The 26,443-nt window shown below is 45.0% G+C and overlaps 2 protein-coding genes across 6 annotated transcripts; one reads left to right on the top strand and one right to left on the bottom strand.

The window, feature by feature from the left end:
* Nucleotides 1–2,029: 2,029 nt before the first annotated feature.
* Nucleotides 2,030–13,955, top strand: AQP11 (aquaporin 11). Of its 4 annotated transcripts, none has more exons than XM_087937849.1 (4): nucleotides 2,030–2,307; nucleotides 5,085–5,690; nucleotides 11,038–11,154; nucleotides 12,015–13,955. In XM_087937849.1, the coding sequence occupies exons 2-4, from the start codon at nucleotides 5,096–5,098 to the stop codon at nucleotides 12,074–12,076; spliced, it is 774 nt and encodes a 257-aa protein (XP_087793975.1). In that variant the 5' UTR covers nucleotides 2,030–2,307; nucleotides 5,085–5,095; the 3' UTR covers nucleotides 12,077–13,955. The 4 variants fall into 4 exon arrangements, with proteins under 4 accessions (XP_087793975.1, XP_087793976.1, XP_087793979.1 ...); XM_087937850.1 differs by having other exon boundaries at nucleotides 5,094–5,690; XM_087937853.1 differs by lacking the exon at nucleotides 2,030–2,307 and adding an exon at nucleotides 2,554–2,749 and having other exon boundaries at nucleotides 5,094–5,690.
* A 988-nt stretch (nucleotides 13,956–14,943) lies between these two features.
* CLNS1A (chloride nucleotide-sensitive channel 1A) lies at nucleotides 14,944–25,823 on the bottom strand. Of its 2 annotated transcripts, none has more exons than XM_026706923.2 (7): nucleotides 25,632–25,823; nucleotides 23,376–23,512; nucleotides 22,831–22,935; nucleotides 21,580–21,690; nucleotides 18,482–18,655; nucleotides 17,715–17,788; nucleotides 14,944–15,854 (listed from the first exon to the last, which is right to left on the bottom strand). In XM_026706923.2, the coding sequence occupies exons 1-6, from the start codon at nucleotides 25,748–25,750 to the stop codon at nucleotides 17,721–17,723; spliced, it is 714 nt and encodes a 237-aa protein (XP_026562708.2). In that variant the 5' UTR covers nucleotides 25,751–25,823; the 3' UTR covers nucleotides 14,944–15,854; nucleotides 17,715–17,720. The 2 variants fall into 2 exon arrangements, with proteins under 2 accessions (XP_026562708.2, XP_026562707.2); XM_026706922.2 differs by having other exon boundaries at nucleotides 22,831–22,938.
* Between the last annotated feature and the right edge of the window lie 620 nt (nucleotides 25,824–26,443).

A 26,443-nucleotide genomic window follows, 5' to 3' on the forward strand; every position in this document is an offset into this window, starting at 1 on the left:
TGCCATGCCTGTTAAGCGAATCCCTGCAATTGTTAAATTAGCCACACGGTTGTTAAATGAAGCTAGGCTTGTCGGACGGTCACAAAAGGGGATCTCATTGTCACTGTGACCATCGTAAATAGGAACCAGCTGTCAAGCATCTGAATGTAAATCACACGATGACGGGGAATGCCGCAATGGTCGTAAGTGTGCAGAAAGGTCCTAAGCCCCTTTTTTTAGTGCCGTTGTAATTTCGACTGGTGACTCAACAAACTGTTGTAAGTTGAGGGGGTTGGACTAGAAGACCTCAGGGTCCCTTCTAACTGAGTGATTTACTAAACTAAGAAGAGCCAGAGCAAAACTGGAACAGAATAGAATAATAATTAGAATAGAATAATAATTAATAGAATAGAATAATAATTAATAGAATAGAATATAGGTGGAATACAATAAGTTAACAGAATAGAATAATAAATAGGATAATTAGAACAGAATAGAATAATAATTAATAGAATAATAATTAATAGAATAATAATTAATAGAATAATAGAATAATTAATAGAATAATAATTAATAGAACATAGGTAGAATACAATAGTTAATAGAATAGAATATGAAATAGAAAATAATTAATACAATAGAATAATAATTAGAATAGAATAATAATAGAATATAAGTAGAACACAATAATAATTAATAGAATATAGAATAATAATAGAATAATTAGACTAGAATAGAATAGTTAATAAAATATAATAAATAGAATAATGAATAGAATAGAATAAGAGTACAATAGAATAGGTAGAATAGAATAGTAGTTAATAGAGTAATAAATAAAATACCGGTAGAATAATAATAGAATAGAATAATTAACAGAAAAGAATAGTAATAGAATAGATAAGAGTACAATAATAGGATAATTAATAGACTAGAAGAATTAACAGAACGGCATAGTAAGAGAAGAGAGTAACTTTATTGCCACTTGGAATGCCCACGGAGGGGCATCCCTTAAAATGAACTCGGGTGGCGCGCAGCTCCGCTCCTCCTTCCCACGGGCGCGACAGAAAAACACGGCAGAGCCAACCAACCAGCCGGTGCCAAAGCGGACACCGACCGACCTACCCCCAGGTATCATCACCTCTGACCCAGAGAAACCACCGCCCGGCCCAGCTCGCCTGGAGACACGCCTGGAGACACGGAGTTCCTCTGGCTTCCAAGGGACGGAGGGAATCATCGGAGCCCCCTCCCCTGCCCCCCCTCCCTCCCCGACCGCCCCCAAGACCGAAAGAAACCCATTGCCGACTTTCTTTTCTTCCTTTTTCCTTTTCTTTCGCAAGAGACATTTTTCCTCTCTTCTTTTCTTTTCTTTCCTTTTCTTTTGCAAGGAGCTTTTTCCTTTTCTTCTTTTTCCTTTTCTTTTGCAAGAGACTTTTTTCCTCTCCTCTTTTCTTCTTTTTCCTTTTTTCCTCTCTTCTTTTCTTTTCTTTCCTCTTTTTCCCTCTCTTCTTTTCTTTCCTTTTCTTTTGCAAGAGACTTTTTCCTCTCTTCTTTTCTCTCTCTTCTTTTTTCTTTTTTCTTTCCTCTTTTTCCCTCTCTTCTTTTCTTTCCTTTTCTTTTGCAAGAGACTTTTTCCCTCTCTTCTTTTCTTCTTTTTCCTTTTTCCCCTCTCTTCTTTTCTTTTCTTTCCTCTTTTCCCCTCTCTTCTTTCCTTTCCTTTTTCTCTCTCTTCTTTTCCTTCCTTTTCTTTTGCAAGAGACTTTTTCCTCTCTTCTTTTCCCTTTTTCCCCTCTCTTTTCTTTTCTTTCCTCTTTTTCCCTCTCTTCTTTCCTTTCCTTTTTCTCTCTCTTCTTTTCCTTCCTTTTCTTTTGCAAGAGACTTTTTTCCTCTCCTCTTTTCTATTTTTTCCTTCTTTTTCCTCTCTTCTTTTCTTTTCTTTTCTTTCCTTTCTTTCTCTCTTCTCTTCTTTTCTTTCCTTTTTTCCTCTCTTCTTTTCTTTTCTTTCCTTTTCTTTTGCAAGAGACTTTTTCCTCTCTTCTTTTTTTTCCTTTCCTTTCTCTCTCTTTCTTTTCTTCTTTCTTCTTTTCTTTTGCAAGAGACTTTTTTCCTCTCTTCTTTTCTTTTCTTTCCTTTTCTTTTGCAAGAGACTTTTTTCCTCTCTTCTTTTCTTTTCTTTCCTTTCCTTTTGCAAGAGACTTTTTGTGTGTTGTTGCTGCTGCAAAACTCCGCTCTGCCAAGGGCAAAAATTGTCACCCCACCTCCGCCCCTCCCAGCCTGTCCCGGACCGGTTCGGATCGGCGCGGGCTCGGCAGCCGGAAAGAGCCCCAGCAGGTACCGCTTGCAAAAGAAAAAAAAGACCCAAAAAGGGGGCGAAGGGGGGGCGATCGGGGCCAGATTGGCAGCTCCAGCCGCCTGGAAGGGGGGGGGGAGAGTTGTGTGTGTGTGTCGGAGGTGGGGGGTGGTGGAAATGGCTTCTCCAGATCTCCCGATCTTGGATCCAGGGATCCGGGATCCGGGTTCGGATCCTGAAGCCAGGCCCGTTTGCAAAGATTAAAATAAATAAAATGCAAATTGCAGCCTTGCCAAAAGAGAGAGGGGGCTTAGGAAGGAGCAAAAGCGACCTGGGCGGGACGCGCGACCCGTCCGCGGGGGATCGATCGGCCGTTAGAGGATCGCCCCGATCGAACGGAGCCAGCAACGGCCGAGGCGGAGGCCCCCCAAGAAGCGGGGAGGAGGAGGAAGAGGAGGAGCAGCAGCCGCAGCAGCCGCCTCGGTCAGCCGCTTGCGACCCCATCGCCCCGGGAAGGGTTCCCTCTCCTCCCGCCCCCCACACACCAGCCCCGCGTAGCTTTTGCAGAGCTGAGCCTCTCCTGGTGGCCTCCTTTCCTTTTGGGTGGGAGGGAGGGGAGGGGGCAAGGACTTCCTCTCCCCTCGAGCTGAGCCTCTCCTGGTGGCCTCCTTTCCTTTTGGGTGGGAGGGGAGGGGGCAAGGACTTCGTCTCCCCTCGTAGCTTTTGCAGAGCTGAGCCTCTCCTCGTGGCCTCCTTTCCTTTTGGGTGGGCAGGGGGCAAGATTTCCCCACACACACATAGCTTTTGCAGAGCTGAGCCCCTCCTCGTGGCCTCCTTTCCTTTTGGGAGGGAGGGGAGGGGGCAAGGACTTCTTCTCCCCTCGTAGCTTTTGCAGAGCTGAGCCTCTCCTTGTGGCCTCCTTTCCTTTTGGGTAGGAGGAGGGGGCAAGGACTTCTTTTCCCCTCATAGCTTTTGCAGAGCTGAGCCTCTCCTGGTGGCCTCCTTTCCTTTTGGGCGGGAGGGTGGGGGCAAGGACTTCCTCTCCCCTCGTAGCTTTTGCAGAGCAGAGCCTCTCCTCGTGGCCTCCTTTCCTTTTGGGTGGAAGGGGGGCAAGACTTTCCCCCCCCCCACACACACAGGTTTTGCTAAGCTGAGCTTCTCCTGGTGGCCTCCTTTCCTTTTGGGTGGGGGGGGCAAGGAAAGAGGAGAGAGTGGGCCCCTCCCACCCTAGTTAGAACGGGTTTTGAACTCGGTCCCCGGAGGCTGAGCTGAGCATGCAGCTTGCGATGACCAACAGGGAAGCAGCCCAGAGAAGAGAGGATTGACAGCCCTCAGCAAGCTTTAGAGTCGAGGATAAAGGTAGTCCTCGACTTATGACCACAATAGAGCCCCTCCCCCTCCCCACCATCAGAGCATTTATAGTATTTCCTGTATTATTATTATTATTATTATTATTATTATTATTATTATTATTATTATTAACACACTCTGATGCTAAGGAGTTTGTCTCCCCCTCCCCACCTGGAAAGAAATCTCTTCCAAATGCAAATCACAAGCAGAGTTTCAGTTTCAGTTTCAGAGCAGCTTTAGTACAGAACAGTTGAGCTAAGCCACGCCCAGGGCTCCTTGCTGTCTCCTCCTTGCTCACACACAGCAAATACTGTTTCAATTTCCAAACGGCCCTCGACTCTCTCACACACTGACAGGATGCAAGCCAGATGAATACCGTTGGGTGCTGGTAGGCAGAGGCAGAATTTTCCCCCCTTATTTTCCTCCCCCAAAACTAAGCCCCACCACGTAGTTTTGTAGCAAAGCACGAGGATCGAGCTAGTACAAGATGCAGAGGAGAATCCAAAGAAATGGAAAAATAAGGGGAAAAGAAACAAGAGAAAAAGATAAAATGTGGTGTGGAAAGGGAAACAGAATTAAAGGTGTTGACCTCCCACTCTCTTTGGCAAAATACAAGATAATAACATTACAACATCAACTTTTTATTAAATCTACTCAGTCTGAATTTTGGCCATGTGGCCAGGAGGAGGATGCAAAGGGTCGTAAGTTTGAAAAAAAAAGAGTCACTTTTGTCAGTGCCGTTGTAACTTGGAAGGGTCAATAAGTTGTAAGGCGAAGATTCACCGCACAGGTAGTCCTCGAGTTATGACCGCAACGGAGCCCAAAATATATGTTGCTAAATGAAACATTTGTTAAGGGGACCCATTTGGCCACATTTTATGACTTTTCTTGCCACTGTTGTTAAGTGAATCGCTGCAGTTGTTAAGTTGGTCACACCATTGTTAAGCGAATCGGGCTTACCCTTCAACTTTGCTTGTCAGAAGGTTGCAAAAAAAATCATGTGACACCCCCCCCCGGGGGACACAGCGACCGTTGTAAATATGAGCCGGTTGCAGAGGGTCTGAATTTTACCACGTGACCACAGGGAATGCTGCAAACGGCCGTAAGCGTGAAAAAAAGCGATCCTACGCCCCTTTTTTTTTTCCCCTCCGGGGCCGTTGTAGCTCAGAACGGTCACTAAACGAGACTGTTGTAAGTCAAGGACTACTTGCAACGCAGCTGTTAAGCTAATCCAGTTTCCCCGTTGACTCTGCTTGTCAGAAGAGGCTCGCGGGGACGCTGCAAGCGTCACTAAACGGTTATGGTTGTAGGTAGGTCTCCTGCTTGGGCGGGAGGAGGGGGTTGGGCTAGATGACCTACAAGGTCCCTTTCCAACTCTTGTAATCTGTAATCTGCAAATGGACGCTTGTAATTCGAAGACTTCCTGTATCAGCCTTCTTCTTTTTTCCCCCTTCCTTTGACCCCCCAGCCCCCGCAGCCATGGACACCAACGATGCTTTGATTTCCCTGATTGTCATGGCAGGCATCATCCTTCTGGTGGGCGCCTGCAGACAGCTGGCTTACCGGGAGCTACGACGGACCACCAACTGGTTCAATTTCGCCCAGGAGTTGACCGCCACCTTCCAGATCTGCGCCTGCACCCACGAACTTTGCCTGCTGGGCAGCTGGCTTCCCCGCCCTCAGGTCGCCCTTTGGCTCACTTACATTTTCACCGTCCTCCACGGCTGGACGTTAGCGGGCAGCGTGGGCAACCCGGCCAGCAGCATCCAGCACTTGTACAAAGGGCAGCTGAGGTTCCACGCGTGGTGCTTGCAGACGTTGGCGCAGTTCGCGGCGGCCATCTTGGCTCACCTGTGCATGAAATTAATCTGGATGTTGGGTTTCACCTCCGGCCATTCGAGGGCCCTGCCCGACCTTTGCAGCGACCCCATTCAAACCACCATCAGCAACGCCTTCGGCCTGGAGTTCCTCTTCTCTTTCCTGCTACACCTGACTTTACTCCAGTTTCAGGCCATCAGCCCCACAATGAAAATCCACCTGGTCGCTTTGCTAATCACCTCTTTCGTCTACGCAGGTTGGTGGGTGATCCTCCCTTCGCTCCCTCCGACTTAAAACTCGGACCGGGCCTTTTGTTTGGAATACAGGTAGCCGACATATGGCCATATGACATATGGAAGCGACTTTTGCTCCAAGAGTCGTGGTGGAGCAGTGGTTAGAATGCAATCTTGGGTGGGGGAAAAGCAACGGTTAGCAAGTTACAAAACAGAAAGGGGAAATTCGCACTAAGGCTTAACTTGGAAAGGTACTCCTCCGGCAGTGAGATACTACTTGTTCTACTACCAGTTTGGTGATCTATCAGCTGTGCTGGGAGATTTAGATTAGCTAGAAAGCAGGAAATTTCTTGCTTTTTAGCTAATCTAAAAGCAGAGCCGAATCTTCCTTAGGACCGAAGCTTCTACTTTCCAGTGCAGGCTCAGGTAGCAGATTGTAGATAGATAGATCTCTAAGTGAATCTGTGATTCTGTGAGCAACTCAATCTGCCCGCCTGCTTTGCCTGATTTTGGGTAAAAGTTGCTCTTTTTTATATATATATAAAAAAATCAATATTTACATAATGGTGTGTTGTGAGTTAATTTTCTGAGTTTGCTTGCTAGTAAATTTTATGTGTTTCCTCGCAAGCAAATTTTATATGACAGACTCAGGCAGCGGATTGCAGAATGGTAGATCTCTGAGTGAATCTGTGATTCTGGGAGCAACTCAATCTGCCTGCCTGCTTTGCCTGATTTTGGGTAAAAGCTGCTTTTTTAAAAAAATAAAAAATTCCAATATGTACATAAATATTTACAATATTTACAACCAAGCCACGCCCAGCCAGTCATGTGACCACCAAGCCACCACCCACAAATTAGGCCACACCCACAGAACCACTTGTTAAGAAATTTGAATCCCACCCTTGCACACACAACCTAATGCATGCGCGCCTAATGTGCGCGCACAGCTTTCCCCACTTCTCCTCTTTCTCCCCTCAGCTGATCGTGGGAGGCCCCCTTTTTTTTTTTAACTAGTGGTTCGGACGAGCTGTGCCAAACCGGTAGCATTCCACCACTGTAGTCCTCGTTTAGTGACTGCCTCGTTTATTGAGCCTTTGCGGTTACCACAGGGATGAAAAAAGTACAGAATAGAATAACAAGAGTCGGAAGGGACCTTGGAGGTCATCTAGTCCGACCCCCCGCCTAAGCAGGGAGGAATCCTACACCATTTCAGACAAAGGGTTATTCAGTCTCTTCTGAAAAACTTCCAGTGTTGGAGCATTCGCAACTTCTAGAGGCAACGTTGCTCCTTGTAAGTGGACAACTCAACCTTTACAACCTTTGCGGGTTTTGCAAAGCGAAGGAAACCTGCAGTAAGATTTGCGAGCACAGTCCCGGTTTCACTTAGCGACTTGCTTTGCTGAATGGCCGAGAGATAACTATGTAATAAATGCACGCTTTCGAGGAAGAGCCTCTCGTAAAAAGAGCGCATTGTATTTCCCCAAACCCTGCATTTTCCAAAATGCCGGCGTCTCTCTTCCATAAGATTCTTTCCGTCGGCCACTTTTGCTGAATCACAATTTGCAGCTCAGCTCAGCTCGTTGTGCGTTTTACGGCTCCGGTCCAGCATAACCGGGCTGACTGAAAAAGCCTTTGGAATAATATCCGATATGCTGTGTTAATTGATGGAAAGAAAAAAAAAAACCCCCGTTTCCAATTCTAATGCGAAACAAAGGTTAGAAGTTGTTGAGGACTTTCGTGGGGCTGGATGGTGGCTTTTTCTTACCGTATGAAGAGTTTGAATAGAATATTTGTAGCTTGGGGTCTCTGAGCTTGCTTGTTTTCTTGCAGACGTTTCATTACCCGACTAGGTAACATCATCAGTGCTAGAAGGGAGAGGAGTTTGTGGAGAAACGGAGAGGAGGAGGAAGAGGAGGAGGAGGAGGACTGTGGGGTCCTTGGTGCTCCCTGAGCTGGGTGGTTTTCTTGCAGACGTTTCATGACCCAACTAGGTAACATCATCAGTGCTAGAAGGGAGAGGAGTTTGTGGAGAAATGGAGAAGAGGAGGAGGAGGAGGAGGAGGAGGAGGACTGTGGGGTCCTTGGTGCTCCCTGAGCTGGGTGGTTTTCTTGCAGATGTTTCATGACCCAACTAGGTAATATCATCAGTGCTAGAAGGATATGGGGTTGGAGGAGGCGGCGACAACTACTCTGGAGTCCTTGGTGCTCTCTGAGCTGGGTGGTTTTCTTGCAGACGTTTCATGACCCAACTAGCTAACATCATCAGTGTAAGAAGGGAGTGGGATTTGCACAGTGGAAGAGGAGAAACAGGAAGAGGAAATGGGGTGTAGTAGGTCTTTGGAGCTCTCTGAGCTTGGTGGTTTTCTTGCAGACGTTTCATTACCCAACTAGGTAACATCATCAATGCTAGAAGGGAGAGGGGTTTGTGGTGAAATGGGGAGGAGGAGAACTGTGGGTCCTTGGAGCTCTCTGAGCTTGGGGGTTTTCTTCCAGACATTTCATTACCCAACTAGGTAACACCATCAGCGCCGGAAGGGAGTAGGTCCTTTTTTCCACTGATGCTATTACCTAGTTGGGTAATGAAATGTCTGCAAGAAAACTACCAAGTTTAGAGAGCACCAAGGACCCCATAGTCCTCCTCTTCCCCCTCACCAAAACCCTCCTCTGCTAACGCGCTAGCCAGCAAAAGAAACTCCCGAGACATTTCCGCCCGCCTCCAAGGGGATACAGGTAGTCCTCAACTTGCAACAGTTCATTTAATAACCATTCAGAGTTACAAAGGCAGCTAAAAAAGTGACTCCTGACCGCTTTTCAGAGTTTGCCTTTGCAGCAATCCCTGTCATCATCTGACCGAAATCCAGACGCTTGGCAATGGGTTCATATTTATGACGGTTGCAGTGCCCCCGGGGTCACGTGTGGTCCCCTTTTGCAAACTTCCGGCAAGCAAAGTCAACAGGGAAGCCAGGATTCACTTAATAACCGGGTTCCTACCTTAAACAACTGCAAGTCTTTCCCTTCACAACTGTTGCGAAATGGGGCCACTTGTGTCGTGGTTCGTAGGTCGAGGACTACCTGTGCTTTGCTGGAAAGCCGCGTGGGTACAGAAGCAGCAAAGCCGGCTCTTAACATTTCGTGCGCAAAAAAGCATAAGATAAATTCCCCACCCCCTTTTTTTTCCACTTCACGGTCCTCCCGTGGTCCTCCATCCACCAATCGATTCCACCTTGGTTGTTTTGAGAACGATCTGTTTGCCTCAGACATTCTCAGAGTGGGTGACCTTGGAACCGGAGTTTCCCCCTTCCAAACCACCCTTCTCTCCCCCCACCTCGCCTTACCGCTGCATGGGTGGCGAGCAGGCTGGGTACCGCGTCAACAAGGACGCCTTCCCTCGCCAGACTATCCTACGGGTGCCTAAAAAGATCTGAAGAACCTACACCGTCCACCAGGCAGCCATTACTGATCATTAACCTTCCTCTGAAGTTTAGCAAACCCCAAAATGCAAACACCGCGGCTTACAAGAGGTGATCTCAATGATCCCTGAACTTTGGAATCTGTTCGATTTGGGACTTGGTCCAAAATCTTCAGGTCAGCCCTTAACTGGAATTGGCGGTTAAATCCAAGCGCTGTGTGAAAAAGGTGACTTGAAGGACTTGGGTTTTTTTCTGTAGCCATGCCTGGCACAAATATTCCCAACCCCTCCTTAGGATGCCCAGTAGAGATGCAGAAATTGTGACCTAGAGGTGGTTTGGTTTATGGAGCAGACATGATTCATGGTCTAGTGGTTAGGGCATCGGGCTAGAAACCAAGGGATTGTGAGTTCTAGTCCCACCTTAGGCATGAAAGTTGGCTGGGTGACTTTGGGCCGATCACCGGGAGACGGTGAGTTCTAGTTCCACCTTAGGCATGAAAGTTGGCTGGGTGACTTTGGGCCAATCACCAGGACCCAGGGAGTTTTAGTCCTGTCTTTGGCATGAAAGTTGGCTGGGTGACTTTGGGCCGATCACCAGGAGACGGTGAATTCTAGTCCCACCTTAGGCATGAAAGTTGGCTGGGTGACTTTGGGCCAATCACCAGGAGACGGTGAGTTCTAGTTTCGCCTTAGGCATGAAAGTTGGCTGTGTGACTTTGGGCGATCACCAGGAGACAGTGAATTCTAGTCCCACCTTAGGCATGAAAGTTGGCTGGGTGACTTTGGGCCGATCACCAGGAGACGGTGAATTCTAGTCCCACCTTAGGCATGAAAGTTGGCTGGGTGACTTTGGGCCAATCACCAGGAGACGGTGAGTTCTAGTTTCGCCTTAGGCATGAAAGTTGGCTGTGTGACTTTGGGCCGATCACCAGGAGACAGTGAATTCTAGTCCCACCTTAGGCATGAAAGTTGGCTGGGTGACTTTGGGCCGATCACCAGGAGACAGTGAATTCTAGTCCCACCTTAGGCATGAAAGTTGGCTGGGTGACTTTGGGCCGATCACCAGGAGACGGTGAATTCTAGTCCCACCTTAGGCATGAAAGTTGGCTGGGTGACTTTGGGCCAATCACCAGGAGACGGTGAGTTCTAGTTTCGCCTTAGGCATGAAAGTTGGCTGTGTGACTTTGGGCCGATCACCAGGAGACAGTGAATTCTAGTCCCACCTTAGGCATGAAAGTTGGCTGGGTGACTTTGGGCCGATCAACCCACCAACACTGCACTATACAGTAGAATTCCAGAGAGCTGCTGCCCTGGGGCAGAAGCTGTTTTTCAGCCTATTTGTCCTGGCTTTTATTATTATCCTGTACCATTTGCCAGATGGTAATAGTTTAAAAAAAACAGGGGGTGCCCAGGATGAGATGCATCTCTGAGAATGTTTTGAACTTTCTTAAGGCAGCGGGAGAATGTTTTGAACTTTCTTAAAACTCTTCCAAAGAGGGGAGAGGGCAACCCATGATCCTCTGGGCAATGATGTTAACCCTCTGGAGTGCTTTCCTATCTGCCCCTGTGCAATTGGCAAACCATACAGAGGTGCAGTAAGTTAAGATAGTCTCTATGGTGCAGCAGTAGAAGGTCACCAGCAGTTTTTCATTCAGTTGTTGTATTCTGAGAAGCCACAGGTAGTATCTGGTGGGCCCTTTTGACCAGGGCTGCAATTCGAGAGCCCCAGGTCAGGTCCCCTTTTACGGTAACAAAATTAAATTTAGATTAACACATCTTTGTTCCTATAAGTGTCTGTTTGGCACAACTCAAAATTCAATTATAATTAGGAGTTCTCTCTCTCTGATATGAATGTATTGAGGGCTGTAAATGGTTCTTAGGGCAGGCGGCTAACTTTATTATTGCCTTTTAAAAAGTTGTGTGAGATCTTAAAAAGAGAAATATTTTCTGGTCTCTTGTAGGAGGACATCTCACTGGTGCAGTTTTTAATCCAGCTCTGGCTTTTTCTCTGCACGGAAGCTGCTTCATAGACCAGTTTTGGAATTACCTGGTGGTGTATTGCATTGCGCCATGTGCAGGTGAGGGGGTTTTATATTTTCATATTTGGACAGACAAGGATCCCTAAATTGTAGGAAGGATATAAAGGATATAAAAATGGTCTAGAATATAGAATAGAATAGGAATTAGAATAGAATAAAATAGAATAAGAATAGAATAAGAAATCAGAATAGAATACGAATAAATAAAATGTAGAGTAGAATATAAAATAGAATTCAGAATGAATAGAATAAGAAATAAGAACAGAATAGAATAGAACTTGAAATTAGAACAGAATAGAAAATAAGAATACAATAGGAATAGAATATAGAGTAGAGTAGAATATAGAATAGAATTCAGAATGAATAGAATAGAATAAAAAATAAGAACAGAATAGAATAGAATTGGAAATTAGAACAGAATAGAAAATAAGAATAGAATAGGAATAGAATATAGAGTAGAGTAGAATATAGAATAGAATTCAGAATGAATAGAATAAGAACAGAATAGGAAGTAAGAATAGAAAATAAAAATAGAACAAGAAATAAGAACAGAACAGGAAATAAGAAAAGAATAGAAAATAAGAATAGAACAAGAAATAAGAATAGAATAACTGAGTTGGAGGGCACCTTGGAGGTCTTCTAGTCCAACCTTCTGCCCTGCACCATGTCAGACGTCTCAGAAATCTGAACTCAGAAATCATTTTTTTTCAGTGACATTGTAAGTTCAAACAGTCGCTAAATGGATGGTTGTAAGTCAAGAACTACCTTTACAGACAGTTCACACTCTTTGAAAACCGTTCGACCCAAGGAGCGTCCACTCCTATTTTAATCTGCTTTTTTCTTCCCTTTTCAAATTACTAAAAAAAAAAAAAAAAAAAACCCTTCTTTTTCTCTTTCAGGATCTATGTTCGTCTCTGTTATCTGGGATGAAGTTCTTCCTGGCTTGTACAGAGATATTTAAGGCTGAGAAGGGAGACGTTTTCAGCATCGCATTACGAAAACGGATGCAATGTTCTCTCATTTTCCCGAAGCCCGACGTTGAAGTATTCTTAACATCTTTCGGAGGTTGATTTTGAGCATGTAGTTTTAACGTCTAGTAACTTACCGTGCTTTACAAATGTCCTACGCTGAGGGACCCGGGAAAACTCACCACGATGTTTTCAGACCCTTGAAAACTTGAAAAGCCGAACGCCTGCGCCTTTTACAAGGGATGTTATCTTCGTTTTATGCGCAGTTCATCTTTTTCAGAAGTTAGCGTTTTAAGGGAAAACAATTCAGTTTAAAAATGTACCCCAAAAGGTGTCATCGAAAAAAAAATTTCTTTTTTGTTAAAAAAAAAAATGTAGCCGGGGAATAGGATGGCAGCTAAAATGGTCATAATTCAAGACCGTGAGGAACATTTTGCTCGGTGTTTAGAACATTGTTTTCCAACCTCAATCGTTTTGGATGCGTGGCCTTCAACTCCCAGAATTCTCCAACCAACCCTGGATTCTGGGAATTGGAAGTCCACCTATCCTAAAGCTGCTATGTTTGAAAAACACTGGGCTTGAAAATGATTTAGTAAGCTACATCCTAAATGTGTCTTATTCTGGGATTCTTTTGTGGGTTATCCAAATCATTTAAATTTCTGCCTCCTAAGCAGTGACAGAAAATAAGGTGGTTCATCTAAGGTGAGGCAGCCTCAAATCCCCCTGGAAATATTTCTCCAATTATTCAATACTATTTTTTTAAAAAAAGTATGAGCAACATTTGTATAAGCAATAGTTGATAAAGCACAGTTTCATGCATATATCTTATGCATATGAAAAACACAAAACCCAGAAGCTGTATCATTAAGTAAGGGCTGAAATATATATATATATATATATATTGAGTATCTCTACTGCTAAAAGGGCAAACGTCCCAAAAATGAGAAATAAGATCTGGTTGTGACAATCGTATGTTTTCACAAATGCTTCAAGATTTCAGGTATCAGTAAAAAGAGTTTGCTCTAATCATTTGCACAGTCTGGAACTCAGTAGTTCATGAAATAATAAAAGACTGTGCCATAATTTTTCTGGAAGCATCTGTTCTGCAGTGATTGTATTCCTTCCAGAATTTCAATTTTGTTCTGTTAATATGAAACAGTTTCTATTTTGTTCTGTTAATTAATTCTGTTAGGTTTCCCCCTTCCCCAATCTAACAAGGGTGCTAATAATTTAGAAAGAAAGGGTTCATTTCAGGAAAACTTGAAATTTCTGACCCATTTCAAGTCGGAAGCACTTTGAAGGCGTTTGGGTATTGTGGATTAATGCCTAATGTGAATGAGAGTTGATAGGATGTTGCCTGAAAATAACCAGTTTTTAAAAAAAGAACGTGTCTTTAATATTTTTGGTGGATGGAAAATTTCTGGCAGAGGTTAATTTTTTGCATGGTTTATATTTAAAAAACATTGAAAGCGATCACAAATTGCCATCAGCTGTCCTTGAATTCCAGCTAAAGGATTTCTGCTAATGTAAACTTCTCCTTTGCAATGGCAAAATTTGCGCTGTAATAGTTTATATTACATGCATTGGATATGTTGTAATTGTTGATCTCGCAGAACTTCTGCAGGAACAAGGCATCGAAATACCCCTGTAGCAAAGCAGGAGGAATATTGAGTTCTAATCTTTGCACTAATTGGATTAGAAGAGTCGTCTTCCATTTCACTTGCCCTGTGAAACTTGAAAGCAGCGTGTCCCTTCCTGAAAAATGAGCCAAGCCTGCACAAAATACCCACAACTTACACCGGGGGTTAATATTGTCTTAAAAAGAGTAGAAAATGGATTATTTTCTTAATAAAGAATGGTTTACTTTTACAACTCTCAGATGTTTTTTTTTTCTCCTTCCTTAGACTTTAAACCCCGCAACATTCGCTCATTTTCATAGTTCCATAATCAGGGAAATTTGCTGCATTTCGCATAATCGGATGGCACTGCAGGTAGTCCTCGACTTACAACTGCTCGTTCAGTGACCGTTTGAAGGTCATGAAACGAAGAGTTTATGAAGTGAGAACAATGGCGCTAAAAAGAAAAGGGATTTTAAAATCGTTTATCTTTGCAGCAGTCCCGCGGTCATGTGATCAAAATTCAAGCGCTTAGCAACTCAATAGTTATGACGGTTGCAATGTCCCCGGATCACACGATCCCTTTTTACGACTTTCTGACAAGCCAAATAATTGGGAAGCCACATTCACTTAACAACCATGTTGGTAACTACACCCTGAGCTGCACATTCAGTAGTCCGCAGTTTACAACCGGTTGCTGAATGACCAAAATTACAACAGAGCCACCCCAAGGTACTTATGCCCCGGTTTTGAAGGCCACACACCCCACAGTCACACAACCACATTCCGACAACCAGTCGGCACTTACGGCGATGACTCTTGTCTATGGATGTGTCCCATTGGAGAACATGAATTACAATACACCCAGGGGGGTGAAGGGAAAACCAGGGTCAAGGGTGACAGTGAACTATGTGTCTCAGTGTCGGTTACACCCAGGCCGTGCCGGACATGTTAGCTCTCAATAAATCTTGATTAGTTTTGGAAGTTTGGTTCCAGACTCATGATTTAAATGGGGGTGACCGCCGGAATCCTGACACCGAGTTTGCTTTATGAAAACAAGGCCATAAAAAACGGGTCTACTTACCTGGTGATCCACTTTATGACTATCACGACATGACTAAGTCGAGGACTTCCTATACCGTGGGATTGAGAAAGCTTTCCCAAGATAAAAACACCAGTAGCTTTTAGCCTGAGCAGAAACGTGACAAAATTAAGTTCCCAGTAAATAAGCAGCAGCTAAGCTGTAAGATACAAAAATCATCTTTTTATTGAACCACTTCATTTTCCTTTATAGCAGAAATAACAAAAAGATTTTATCTGGAGCGCAGAACCGTCTGCTCGGTGCCAAAACGGGCCCTTAGAAACCTCGTACAAAATTCTTGGAGAGACGGAGTCAATTCGTTGCAGGGTTTCCACAGTTTCTTTGACTTTGCATCTCTGTCCTAGCTGTAGCCACCTTAAGATAATAATTCCTGTTGTATGAACCTGGCTGTAGACAAACAAGCATTAAAACATACGAGAACGATCCTGGAACCATCCAGAATTCTGTTCTAAGTTACAATTTTATTCCTTACTCTCTTAGTACCTAGAAGCGTGTCCAACCTTGGCAACTTTTAAGATTTGTGGATTTCAACTCCCAGAATGTAAGATTTTGAGACTTCAACTCCCAGAATGTAAGACTTTGGGACTTCAACTCCCAGAATTCCCCAGCATGGCTGCTTGGGGAATTCTGGGAATTGAAGCCCCAAAGTCTTAAATTCTTGGAGTTGAAGCCTCAAGAATCTTAAATTCTGGGAGCTGAAGTCTCAAAGTCTTAAATTCTGGGAGTCAAAGTCCACTAGCCTTAAAACTTGTTGAACGTGGACATCCCTGCTCTGGTATATCATATAAAGGCTCTTCAATTGCAAGCCATAATTAATTACCCGATCAGAACCAAGGTGTAACTTCCCCTCTGTGTGTGTGTGTGTGTGTGTGTGTGTGTGGGTGTGTGTGTGTGTTGCATCTCTATGTAGGAAAAAAAAAGTCAACTCATGTTTTATAAGCACGGCTACAAAACCATTTACAATCTTCACGTTTGGGTCAAATAGAGGAACTGTGTTCATTCTTGTAACCTTGCCAATCTTGGGGAATCCTGTTTTGAAGACGCCAAGAGAATCTGAAAGACACAAGAAGTTGTGTTTGAGAAAAAAAAAGAAACAGAGAGAGAAGAAGAGGAGGAGGAGGGGGGGAGGGGAAGAAAAGGAGGAAGAGAAGGAGGAGGAGTGGGGAAGGAAGAAGAAGAAGAGGAGGAGGAGGAGAGGGAGGGAGGGAAGGAAAGGAAGAAAGGAAAGAAAAAGGAAGGAAAGAAGAAAGGAAAGGAAAGGAAGGAAGGAAGAGAGAGAGAGAGAGAGAGAGAGAGAGAGAGAGAGAGAGAGAGAGAGAGAGAGAAAGAAAGAAAGAAAGAAAGAAAGAAAGAAAGAAAGAAAGAAAGAAAGAAAGAAAGAAAGAAAGAAAGAAAGAAAGAAAGAAAGAACACAGCCTTACAACGTGACATACCAATCCAGCACCAGCCAGCTCCAGGCACAGTTTTACATTAATTTTCCTTTCAAACAGACTTTGAAAAGCTCGCAGTGTAAAAACCTAGCAGTTTAGAAAACCTGCAAATGCAAGTAGATAAATAGGTACCACCCGTGGGAAGGCAAGTTTTTCTGCGCGCCTTTGGAGTACAGCTAGTCCTCGACTTACAACAGTTCACTTAGTGACCATTTAAAGTTACAGCGGCACTGAAAAAAGCGACTCATGATTGTTTTTCACACTTATGACCACCACAGCATCCCTGTGGTCATGTGATCAAAACCCAGAGGCTTGGCAACTGGTTCGTTTTTATGCTGGTCGCATGTCCCGGGGTCCCGTGATCCCCTTTTGTGACCTTCTGACCAGCAAAGTCAACGGATTCACTTTACAACCATGTTACTAAATTGTCAACAGTGGAGAACTTGGAGTCCTCAACTTACAACCGTTTGCTTAGCGACTCTTCCAAGTTACAATGGCGCTGGAAAAAAAATGGCTTAACAAGTGACTTAATACTTATGACCATCATGGAAACTTCACCGTTAGGTGAAAAAAATTCAGGCACTCGGTTGTGTAGGGAGGTCTCAGTGTCCCGAGCTCATGCGGTCGCCATTTTGCAACCTTCTGATTAGCGAAATCAATTGGGGGAGGGGTGGGGGAGGGAAGCCGGATTCACTTAAGAATCCAAAGATTCACTTAACAATCCAAGGATTCACCTAACAATCCATGGATTCACTTAACAATCCAAGGATTCACTTAATAATCCATGGATTCACTTAACAATCCAAGGATTCACTTAACAATCCAAAGATTCACTTAACAATCCAAGGATTCACTTAACATCCAAGAATTCACTTAACAATCTAAGGATTCACTTAACAATCCAAGGATTCACTTAACAATCCAAAGATTCACTTAACAATCCAAGGATTCACTTAACAATCCAAGAATTCACTTAACAATCTAAGGATTCACTTAAGAATCCACAGATTCACTTAACAATCCAAGGATTCGCTTAACAATCCAAGGATTCACTTAACAATCCATGGATTCACTTAACAATCCAAAGATTCACTTAACAATCCAAGGATTCACTTAACAATCCAGGGATTCACTTAACAATCCAAGGATTCACTTAACAATCCAAGGATTCACTTAACAATCCAAGAATTCACTTAACAATCTAAGGATTCACTTAACAATCCATGGATTCACTTAACATCCAAGAATTCACTTAACAATGCAAAGATTCACTTAAGAATCTATGGATTCACTTAACAACCCAAAGATTCACTTAAGAATCTATGGATTCACTTAACAATCCAAGGATTCACTTAACAACCGAAGAGCAGAGGGCTCGGACTTTTAACAAACTGGATTATATTGGTCGGGGCTAAAGCAAGGAAACGAACCTGGAGGCTCAGCGGGAGAGAATTAGGAAGGTCAACCTGGCCATCGTTCCTACCTTGCTTTAATGTTCAACATCAGCATCTTCGAACTGTCCCGTAACTACTGGGGCCGCGTCGACTTCCATGCCATCTGAAAGCAAAAAACAGCAACCGAATGGAGATAGTACTACAGGTCATCCTTGACTTACGACCGTTGGGCAGCGACTCCTTCAACGACTGTGTCACGAAAGGTCGTAAAATGAGCCCAAACTCGCTTCACAAATGTCATCCTTAACGACAGAAAGGGTGGGCTCGCTTGTGAGGGAGACGGCCCTTAAAACATTCTGATAAGAATTGTAACAAATAATCAGAGTTGGAAGGGACCTTCTAGGTCATCTAGCCCAACCCCCTGCCCAAGCAGGAGATCCTACACCATTTCTGACACTTGGGAGTTCAATCTCTTCTTGAAAGTCTCAAGGGATGAAGCTCCCACAACTTCTGAAGGCAACTTCTGTTCCATGGGTTGATTGTTCTCACTGTCAGAAAGTTTCTCCTTATTTCTAGGTTGAATCTCTCTCCTTGATCAGTTTCCATCCATTATTCCTTGTCTGGCCTTCAGGTACTTTGGAGAATAGCTTGACCCCCTCTTCTCTGGGGCAGCCCCTCAAATATTGGAAGGCTGCTCTCCTGTCTCCCCTGGTCTTTCTCTTCCCTAGACTAGCCAGGCCCAGTTCCTGCAACCGTTCATCGTAGGTTTTAGCCTCCAGTCCCCTAATCATCTTGGTTGCTCTTCGCTGCACTTTTTCCAAGATCGCTCAAATAAAACGGCAAGATAAACTCCTACCTTCGAAGTCCCTCAGAGTCTCTTCTGTTCGGACCCCAGCCATGTGGTACTGAGTGCTTATGGACTGGGCCAGCATGCCCTCCAGCCTCTCCAAGGTGGCCTGACCCTCCGTTGTTAAATGTGACAGGCCTTCTTCGTAGGTGTAGAAGGACGGAATGTCACCTTGGCCGATTTCTGTGCCAAGAACAAAATCCCAAAATGCAGGTTAGCCTTAAAAGCAGGGGTTGCCTCCAACCTGTGGGACTAATTACCGCCCAGCCACATGAGTGGCCGGCCAGAGTGCGCATGTCCATACACCCCCACTTGTGCGAGGTGTTGTGGCCTTTCGGGGAGAGAGAGAGAGAGAGGGAGGGAAGGAGGGAGGGAGGGGAGGAGAGAGAGTGCCTGATGCCTAGATGCACAGAAGGCGGAGGAGAGGAGAGCAGTGGAAATCTATGGGCCAGTCCTCGGGACGGGAACTCCAAGGGAGAACGGAACTGGGAGAGAGAGAGAGAGAGTGAGCCTGGGCTGTCCATCAGCCCTCAGATGGAGAGAGTCAACAGCCCCCAGGTCAGAGGGTGGCTGATGAAGAAGAGGAGGAACAGCTGGGCCTAGTGCCAGTGGCTGCACAGAAGGCAGAGGAGAGGAGAGCAGTGGAAATCTATGGGCCAGTCCTCGGGACGGGAACTCCAAGGGAGAACGGAACTGGAGAGAGAGAGAGAGAGTGAGCCTGGGCTGTCCATCAGCCCTCAGATGGAGAGTCAACAGCCCCCAGGTCTGGAGGTAGCTGATGAGGAAGAGGAGGAACAGCTGGGTCCAGTGCCTGATGCACAGGTGCACAGAAGGCGGAGGAGAGGAGAGCAGTGGAAATCTATGGGCCGGTCCTCGGGACAGAGGAGCCATCACTCTTCCCAGCCTAGCTCTGGGGATAAAAGCGCAGGGGGCAGAGATGAATAGATGTGACAGACAACTATTCATCTCCCAGACGGACGAACTTGTTCGCCTGCGGTGAGAGAGGAACTTTTGTGCTAGGGCTGCCGATGCTCCCAGTAAAGGAATAATTGCTTCAACTACAGAAGGTTTGTCGGACTTGGGGAACAGGGTCAGAACGCAAGCGTTGCCGTAGCGCTCGCAGTCTCACTCACGCGAGCCTCATTGCTCGCAGCCCTCTCGCACGACTGTCGCTGTGAACATTGCAGGCATTTGTGCAGGGCGTGCGCACACACACACACGCACGCGCACCTGCCCCTCTTCATCCCCTCTTCCCCCTTCCCTCCTGCTCCGGGCTGCTAACCCGAAAAGTTTGGGGAACTGTGCCTCAAGGAAAACACAACAGTGTCTGATCTGAATTCAGATGCTGGGCAACTGACTTGTATTTATGACGGTTGCAGTATCCCAGGGTTATATGATCCCCTTTTGTGGCTCTCAGACGAGCAACGTCAACGGGGAAGCCAGAGTCACTCAACAACCATGTCACTAACTTTTAATGACTGCGGTGATTCGCTTAACAACTGTGGCAAGAAGTCATAAAACGGGGCAAAACTCACTTAACAAAGGTCCCGCTTAACGACAGAAATTTGGGGTTCAATTAGGGTTTGTAAATCGAGGATTACCTGTTATTACTTTCCAGGAATTGCTTCAATAAGTAACCTGATTCTATAACCTGCTTTGATTGGTGGCATCCGTTAAGCTAACGCCGCAGTCATTCAGCAAAAACCAGAGTCATTAAGTGAACACTACAGTCATTAAGAAAGTCCGGTTTTTCCAATGGACGTTATTTGCCAGAAACTGGAAGTAAACACCAGAAAGCAGTAAAACCACACAGTCACATGACCTCAGGGCGTGGCAAACGGCCATAAATGCAAGCCCACAATACGATCACATCACACACGCACACACACACACACACACACACACACACACACACCTGGAACGAGGGGGTATCCAGAACTTTCAAGCAAGTCATAAGTAGCTTTGGGAATGTCTGTAATTTCAAGCAGTCTGTAAGCAACCAGTCGCTAAGTGAGGACTACTTTTCAGACTAAAATGATTATTAATCAATGAATCTCTCTCGATATTCTCATTTATCCAGGTTCTGGTTGTCCCAAAGGTGCTTTTTTTTATTTTCAAAGGGCAGCTGGGCTTTCTGGTTTTTCTTTGAGGACGTCTCGCTTCTCCTCCAAGAAGCTTCTTCAGTTCTGACTGAACGGTGGAGGATGGAAGGATTGACGCTCCTTGCGGAGAGCTGGTCATTTGCATCCTTTTTAGAGAGCCGTTCAGGCCACTTGGAGGTCACCTGAGTGGAGCTTTCTTGGAACTGCCGAAAGGACTTGTGTTGTGGAGCTGTGCTTTCTTGCAGGATATTTCAGCAGTTCCAAGAAGGCTCCACTCAGGTGACCCTGAGGACACCAACAAACCTCCAGGTGGCCTCAGTGACTTTCTAAAAGGATGCAGGTGACCAGCTTTCTGCAAGGAGTATCAATTCCCCATTATTCCATTCCCCACTATTGTCGGGCTCCATTTAAATTATGAGTCCCGAGCCAAACATCCAAAACTTCAAAAGGATTTATTGGGAGTTAACACTGGGCGTAGCCGACTCTGAGACACATCATTCATTGTGACCCTTGACCCTGATTTTCCCTCCACCCCTCTGGGTGTATCCTAATTCATATTCTCCAATGGGACGCCTCCATAGCCCAGAGTCATCAATTGTGCTCGCCAGTTAGAATTTTGCAAGGCAGAAACTTCGGTCACCTAGTTACTATCTTTGAAAACATTTATGGAATGCACTTTCGGTTTGCAAGCGGCTGCATTGCTCCCCCCTCCCTTTCTGTTGGCAACTCTAAAAAGACCATAGAAATATTTTATGAGTTGACAACTATCCTGTCGGAGCTGAAGGTGCTTCTTGGTTGAGAAGTGAAACGTCTTCAAAGAAAAAAAACAAAACAAAACAGAAAGTCCAGTTGACTCTTGGGGAAAAGAAAAAATGAACATTTTTTTTTCCTTTTTTTCTTTGGCCTCTTGGTACAGATCCAAAACTTGACAGTTAATGGGGCCTAACCCAGATGAAGGTCAATGGGAAATGATGGCAATGTCAGGCGAATCCAAGCCACACTCACCATGAGCCTCGACATCATATTCCTCACCATCGTAATTGCCATCAGAGTCTTCGTCCTCTGGGTCAGGGTGCAGGGCCTGGCATTCGCACATGGCAGTGAACATGGCTTCCACTAGGTTAAAACACAAGCATAAAACTTGACTTCACTCGGTGACGGACGGCTCCACGAAGGTTATTTGGATAGGCACTTGGCAACTGATGCGAATTCGATCACCTTCCCAGCTGGTTTCCGGCAAGCATTAGTCAAATGCGGGGAAGCCGGATTCGCTTAATGACCAAATGATTCACTTAACAGTGATCTGCTGAACAATTGTGGCAAGACAGATCGTAAATCTTGGGGTCGCTCTTCGCTTAACCGACGCCTTGCCTTGGCGGCAGAAATTTGGGGCTCCACTGTGGTCGGAAGTCGAGGACTACCTGTGCTTGCCCCGTACGCTTAAAATCTATGGAAGGAGGAGGACAGATCAGTTATAGTGTTTGCTTGCTAGTTAGATCTGTACCAGCATTATTCTGAAAAAAACAAGGTGTTTGGTGCAGTGGTTAAGGTACTAGGCTGGAAAGCAACAGAAGGTGAGTTCTAGTCCTGCCTTAGCCATGAAAGCCAGCTGGGTGACTTTGGGCCAATCACCAGGAGACTGGGAGTTCTAGTCCCGCCTTAGCCATGAAAGCCAGCTGGGTGACTTTGGCCCAATCACCAGGAGACTGGGAGTTCTAGTCCTGCCTTAGCCATGAGCACCAGCTGGAGGACTTTGGGCCAATCACCAGGAGACTGGGAGTTCTAGTCCCGCCTTAGCCATGAAAGCCAGCTGGAGGACTCTGGCCCAATCACCAGGAGACGGGGAGTTCTAGTCCTGCCTTAGCCATGAAAGCCAGCTGGGTGACTTCGGGCCAATCACCAGGAGACGGTGAGTTCTAGTCCCGCCTTGGCCATGAAAGCCAACTGGGGGACTTTGGGCCAATCACCAGGAGGCCTGGAGTTCTAATTCTGCCTTGGGCATGAAAGCTGGCTGGGTGACTTTGGGCCAGGGTCTTTTTCAGCCCAACTCACCTCACAGGGTTGTTGTTGTGGGGAAAATAGGAGGAGAAAGGCTTATGTTGGCCGCCTTGAATTATTTGTGAAAATAATAAAGGTGGGATATATATGAATGAATGAATGTGGGCTTGACTTCCTCCATCCCTCACCTCACCCGAGATATATTCTCCATGCCAAAACTTGCGTGATCTTAGTTTCTCATCTTTTCTTCCTACTTACATGCTGATTTGTCACTGGGTACAAAACGGAATTCGGAGATGGGTTCAAGCTCTTCGTCGCTATCCTCCTCTTCCTCCTCCGGGATGGGGCTTTCTCTGGATTCTTCTACTAAGACATCAGAAATGAAGATGCACGTCAAGGAACCTAGTAATCCTGCCTCACTTCTCCAAAAAGTAGGACCACCTGGGAGCTCCTGATGTCCTTTTCAGCAGTTTATAATAGCCAGGGATCATCACTAAAATCCAATCATTGGGTGTAACATACACAATTTGGGTTTCTTATGTAAGGAATGAAAAAACGGAGGAAGGGGAAGAGAGAGAGAGAGAGAGAGAGAGAGAGAGAGAGAGACAGAGAAGAGAGAAAAGAGAAAGAGAGGGAGAGAGAGAAAGAGGGAGGGAAAGAGAAATTCAAGAAAATAAAGGACTAGAAAAAAGTGAGAGAGGAGAGAAAGAGATGCTGACTGTGTAAAACCACTTAGAGAGGGCTGTAAAGCACTGTGAGGCGGTATGTAAGTCTAAGGGCTATAGCTAACCAGTCCAACTTACCTTCAAACTTTGCATTCACCATGACATACAAATGTTCCCACGGGTAGCTATTCAAGTCCCTGGAGATGGCATGTAAGCTTATGATGGGATAGTCCAATGAGAACCCAAGACCTGAATCTGCTATCCATGACAGACGACTAAGAATACAAAGCAACACAAAAAAAAATAAGTTGTAACTGAGTTGATGAGGACAGAATTTTACACGAGAACAGAATTTTATACCAAACTACTTATAAATCACAGTTCACACCAGTCTGAGCCATAAGGATCACATATTTATTTTTTAAAGCAGCTACAGAACAAAACCTGGATCCAAGACACAGATGCTAATGGATACAGGAGGCAGAAGTATTAGTCAGGATTATACAGAAGAGTGATTCAGTGCTGGGCCGGTCACCCTTTCTCAGATCAAACCACCTCACAGGGTTGTTGCTGCGGAGAAAATAGGAGGAAGAAACTGTGTGGTATATGCTCACCATCTTGAGTTATTTATAAAAATAATAAGGGATACAAATAAATAAAAATCAGAAAAAGATTTATTTGCCACTCTGAGTTCAGAAACATACCATCAAAATAATATAAAATGAAGTTATCCACCGGAAACTATCTCAAACCACAGAATGTAACCATCTAACACAGAATGAGCCATAACAATGATGGGCTCAGCAATTTTTACTATTGTTGTGACCCAACAGCTAGGATCTCAGGCACACATCTTTAAGGGTTTACAAATTGTCCCACGTATATCCGGAGATCACTTATGGTCATCGTATCTACTGTAGCTTGAAGGCAGAAGCAACCTGTGCTTCCATAATATTTACTGGATGCATGCCCAGCCTTCCAAGTCTAAAAAAATCATCAGCCAGTACAGTGGATTCTGGGAATTAAAGTCCCATACTTTTGCCAAGTTTGAACAATACTGGGTTAAATGGTTAGGAGGCCACATGCTTGGCCATTACAAGCTTCAAATATCTACCTACCTCCTATGTGCTGGTATCTGTATCCTATCTATCTATCTATCTATCTATCTATCTATCTATATTTCTATATCTCCATATAATGGTTGTCTGTCTGTCTGTCTATCTATCTACCTAACTACTCAACTACCTCTATCTATCCATCCACCTACCTACCTACCTATATCCTATCTATTTGTCTGTCTCTCCCATCTATATTCCATCTATCTATATCCCAACTATCTGTCTGTCTGTCTCCATCTATATCCCAACTATCTATATCTTCTCTATATGTATATCTATATGCTATGTATCTATGTATCAACATCTTTCTCATCTATTTCCATCTCTCTTCTATCTATTGTCTGTCTATCTCCCATCTATCTTTATCCTCTCTATATGTATATTTATCTCCTATCCATCCACCTATTTATCATCTGTCCTATATCTATCCATGCATCCATCTATCTTACATCTTTCTTTTATCTATTTCCATTTCCTATCTATCTATCTATCTATCCTCCATCCATCCATCCATCCTATTTATTGTCAGTCTGTCTATCTCCCATCTATCTTTATCCTGTGTGTATGTGCGTCCTATCTGTCTGTCTGTCCGTCCATCTACCTATTTATCATCTATGTACTATATCTATCCATGCATCTCTCTCTCTCTCTCTCTCTCTCTCTCTCTCTCTCTCTCTCTCTCTATATATATATATATATATATATATATATATATATATATATATTACACACACACACACACACACACACACAACACACACACACATCCAATCTATATCCTGTCTATCTTTCTGCCTGCCTGCCTATATCACCTTTGTTTTTATAAATTAATTCAAGACAGGCACAGAACACACCCAACATACTTCCTTCCTCCCATTTTCCCCACCACCACCACAACAACCCTGTAAGGTGGATTGCGCTGAGACAGAAAGAGAGAGGTGGGGGACTGGCCCGAAGTCCCCCCACTTTACTAAAATTATGATTTGATGAATGCAATTAGCGATCCAATAGTAGCCGGGGACCACGTAGAAACGGCATCCGGGACGGCCCATTATTACTCCTTGAAAGTGCAAGTATGTTGTGGCGGGATGACGTTTCTGAGGTTCAGGAGCCCGATCTGGAGGGCGCCAGGTTGGAGAATCTGACCACGGATGAAACCCACAGGCCCGGCCTCCCCTTCCTCCTCCGAAAAGGCCGGTTTTGGGGAATATCCCTCCACCTTTCCAAGTGGCAGGGAGTTCCGCAGGTCTCCTCGGTTACGTCTATACGCCCTCACCTCTCCGCGATGTACAGACTGCCGGTGCCCAGGCCGCGTCCCGCGAGCACGGCCTCCGTGCCGGGCTGCCTTAGCCGGATCCCCTCGCTCGGCTCCGGGATGCGCTTCAAGAAGCTCATAGCGAGCGCGAGGCCTACCCCGAGCCGGGAGACACCGGAAGTACAACCCGCCCAGGCTGACCCCACGCGCTTCGCCGTTTCCTTTCGCCGTTATCATAGAGGGGAGAGAGCGTCCCGCGCGCCCAGGGCTGTTACCATAGAGACGAGAGGACGGCACTCCCCGGCGGCGATTGTGGCGGAGTCACATGACTTTCTCCCCTCCCTCCCTCCCTATTTTCTATAAACCCCCCTTCCTTCCTCCGTCATCTATCTATCTATCTATCTATCTATCTATCTATCTATCTATCTATCTATCTATCTATCTTGGCAGAAAAAAATCAGAAAATAAAATACAAGCTAAATAGTCAAGACCTTGTTGTGGATCCAAACTCTGTCAAGGACCTTGGAGTATTCATCTCTAATGATCTAAGTGCTAGAGCCCACTGTAACTACATAGCCAAAAAGGCATTAAGAGTTGTTAACCTAATCCTACATAGCTTTTTCTCTGGCAATATTACATTACTAACTAGAGCATACAAAACATTTGCTAGACCTATACTTGAATACGGCTCATCAGTCCAGAACCCACATTATGTATCTGATATTAACACAATTGAAAAAGTCCAGAAATATTTCACAGGAAGAGTTTTCCACTTCTCTACTCATTGCAGAATACCTTATGCCACCAGACTTGAAACTCTAGCCCTAGAAAAC

Source organism: Pseudonaja textilis, chromosome 7, assembly GCF_049901715.1.
Source record: "Pseudonaja textilis isolate UNSWEBS1 chromosome 7, rPseTex1.2, whole genome shotgun sequence".
Taxonomy (NCBI): Eukaryota; Metazoa; Chordata; class Lepidosauria; order Squamata; family Elapidae; genus Pseudonaja; species Pseudonaja textilis.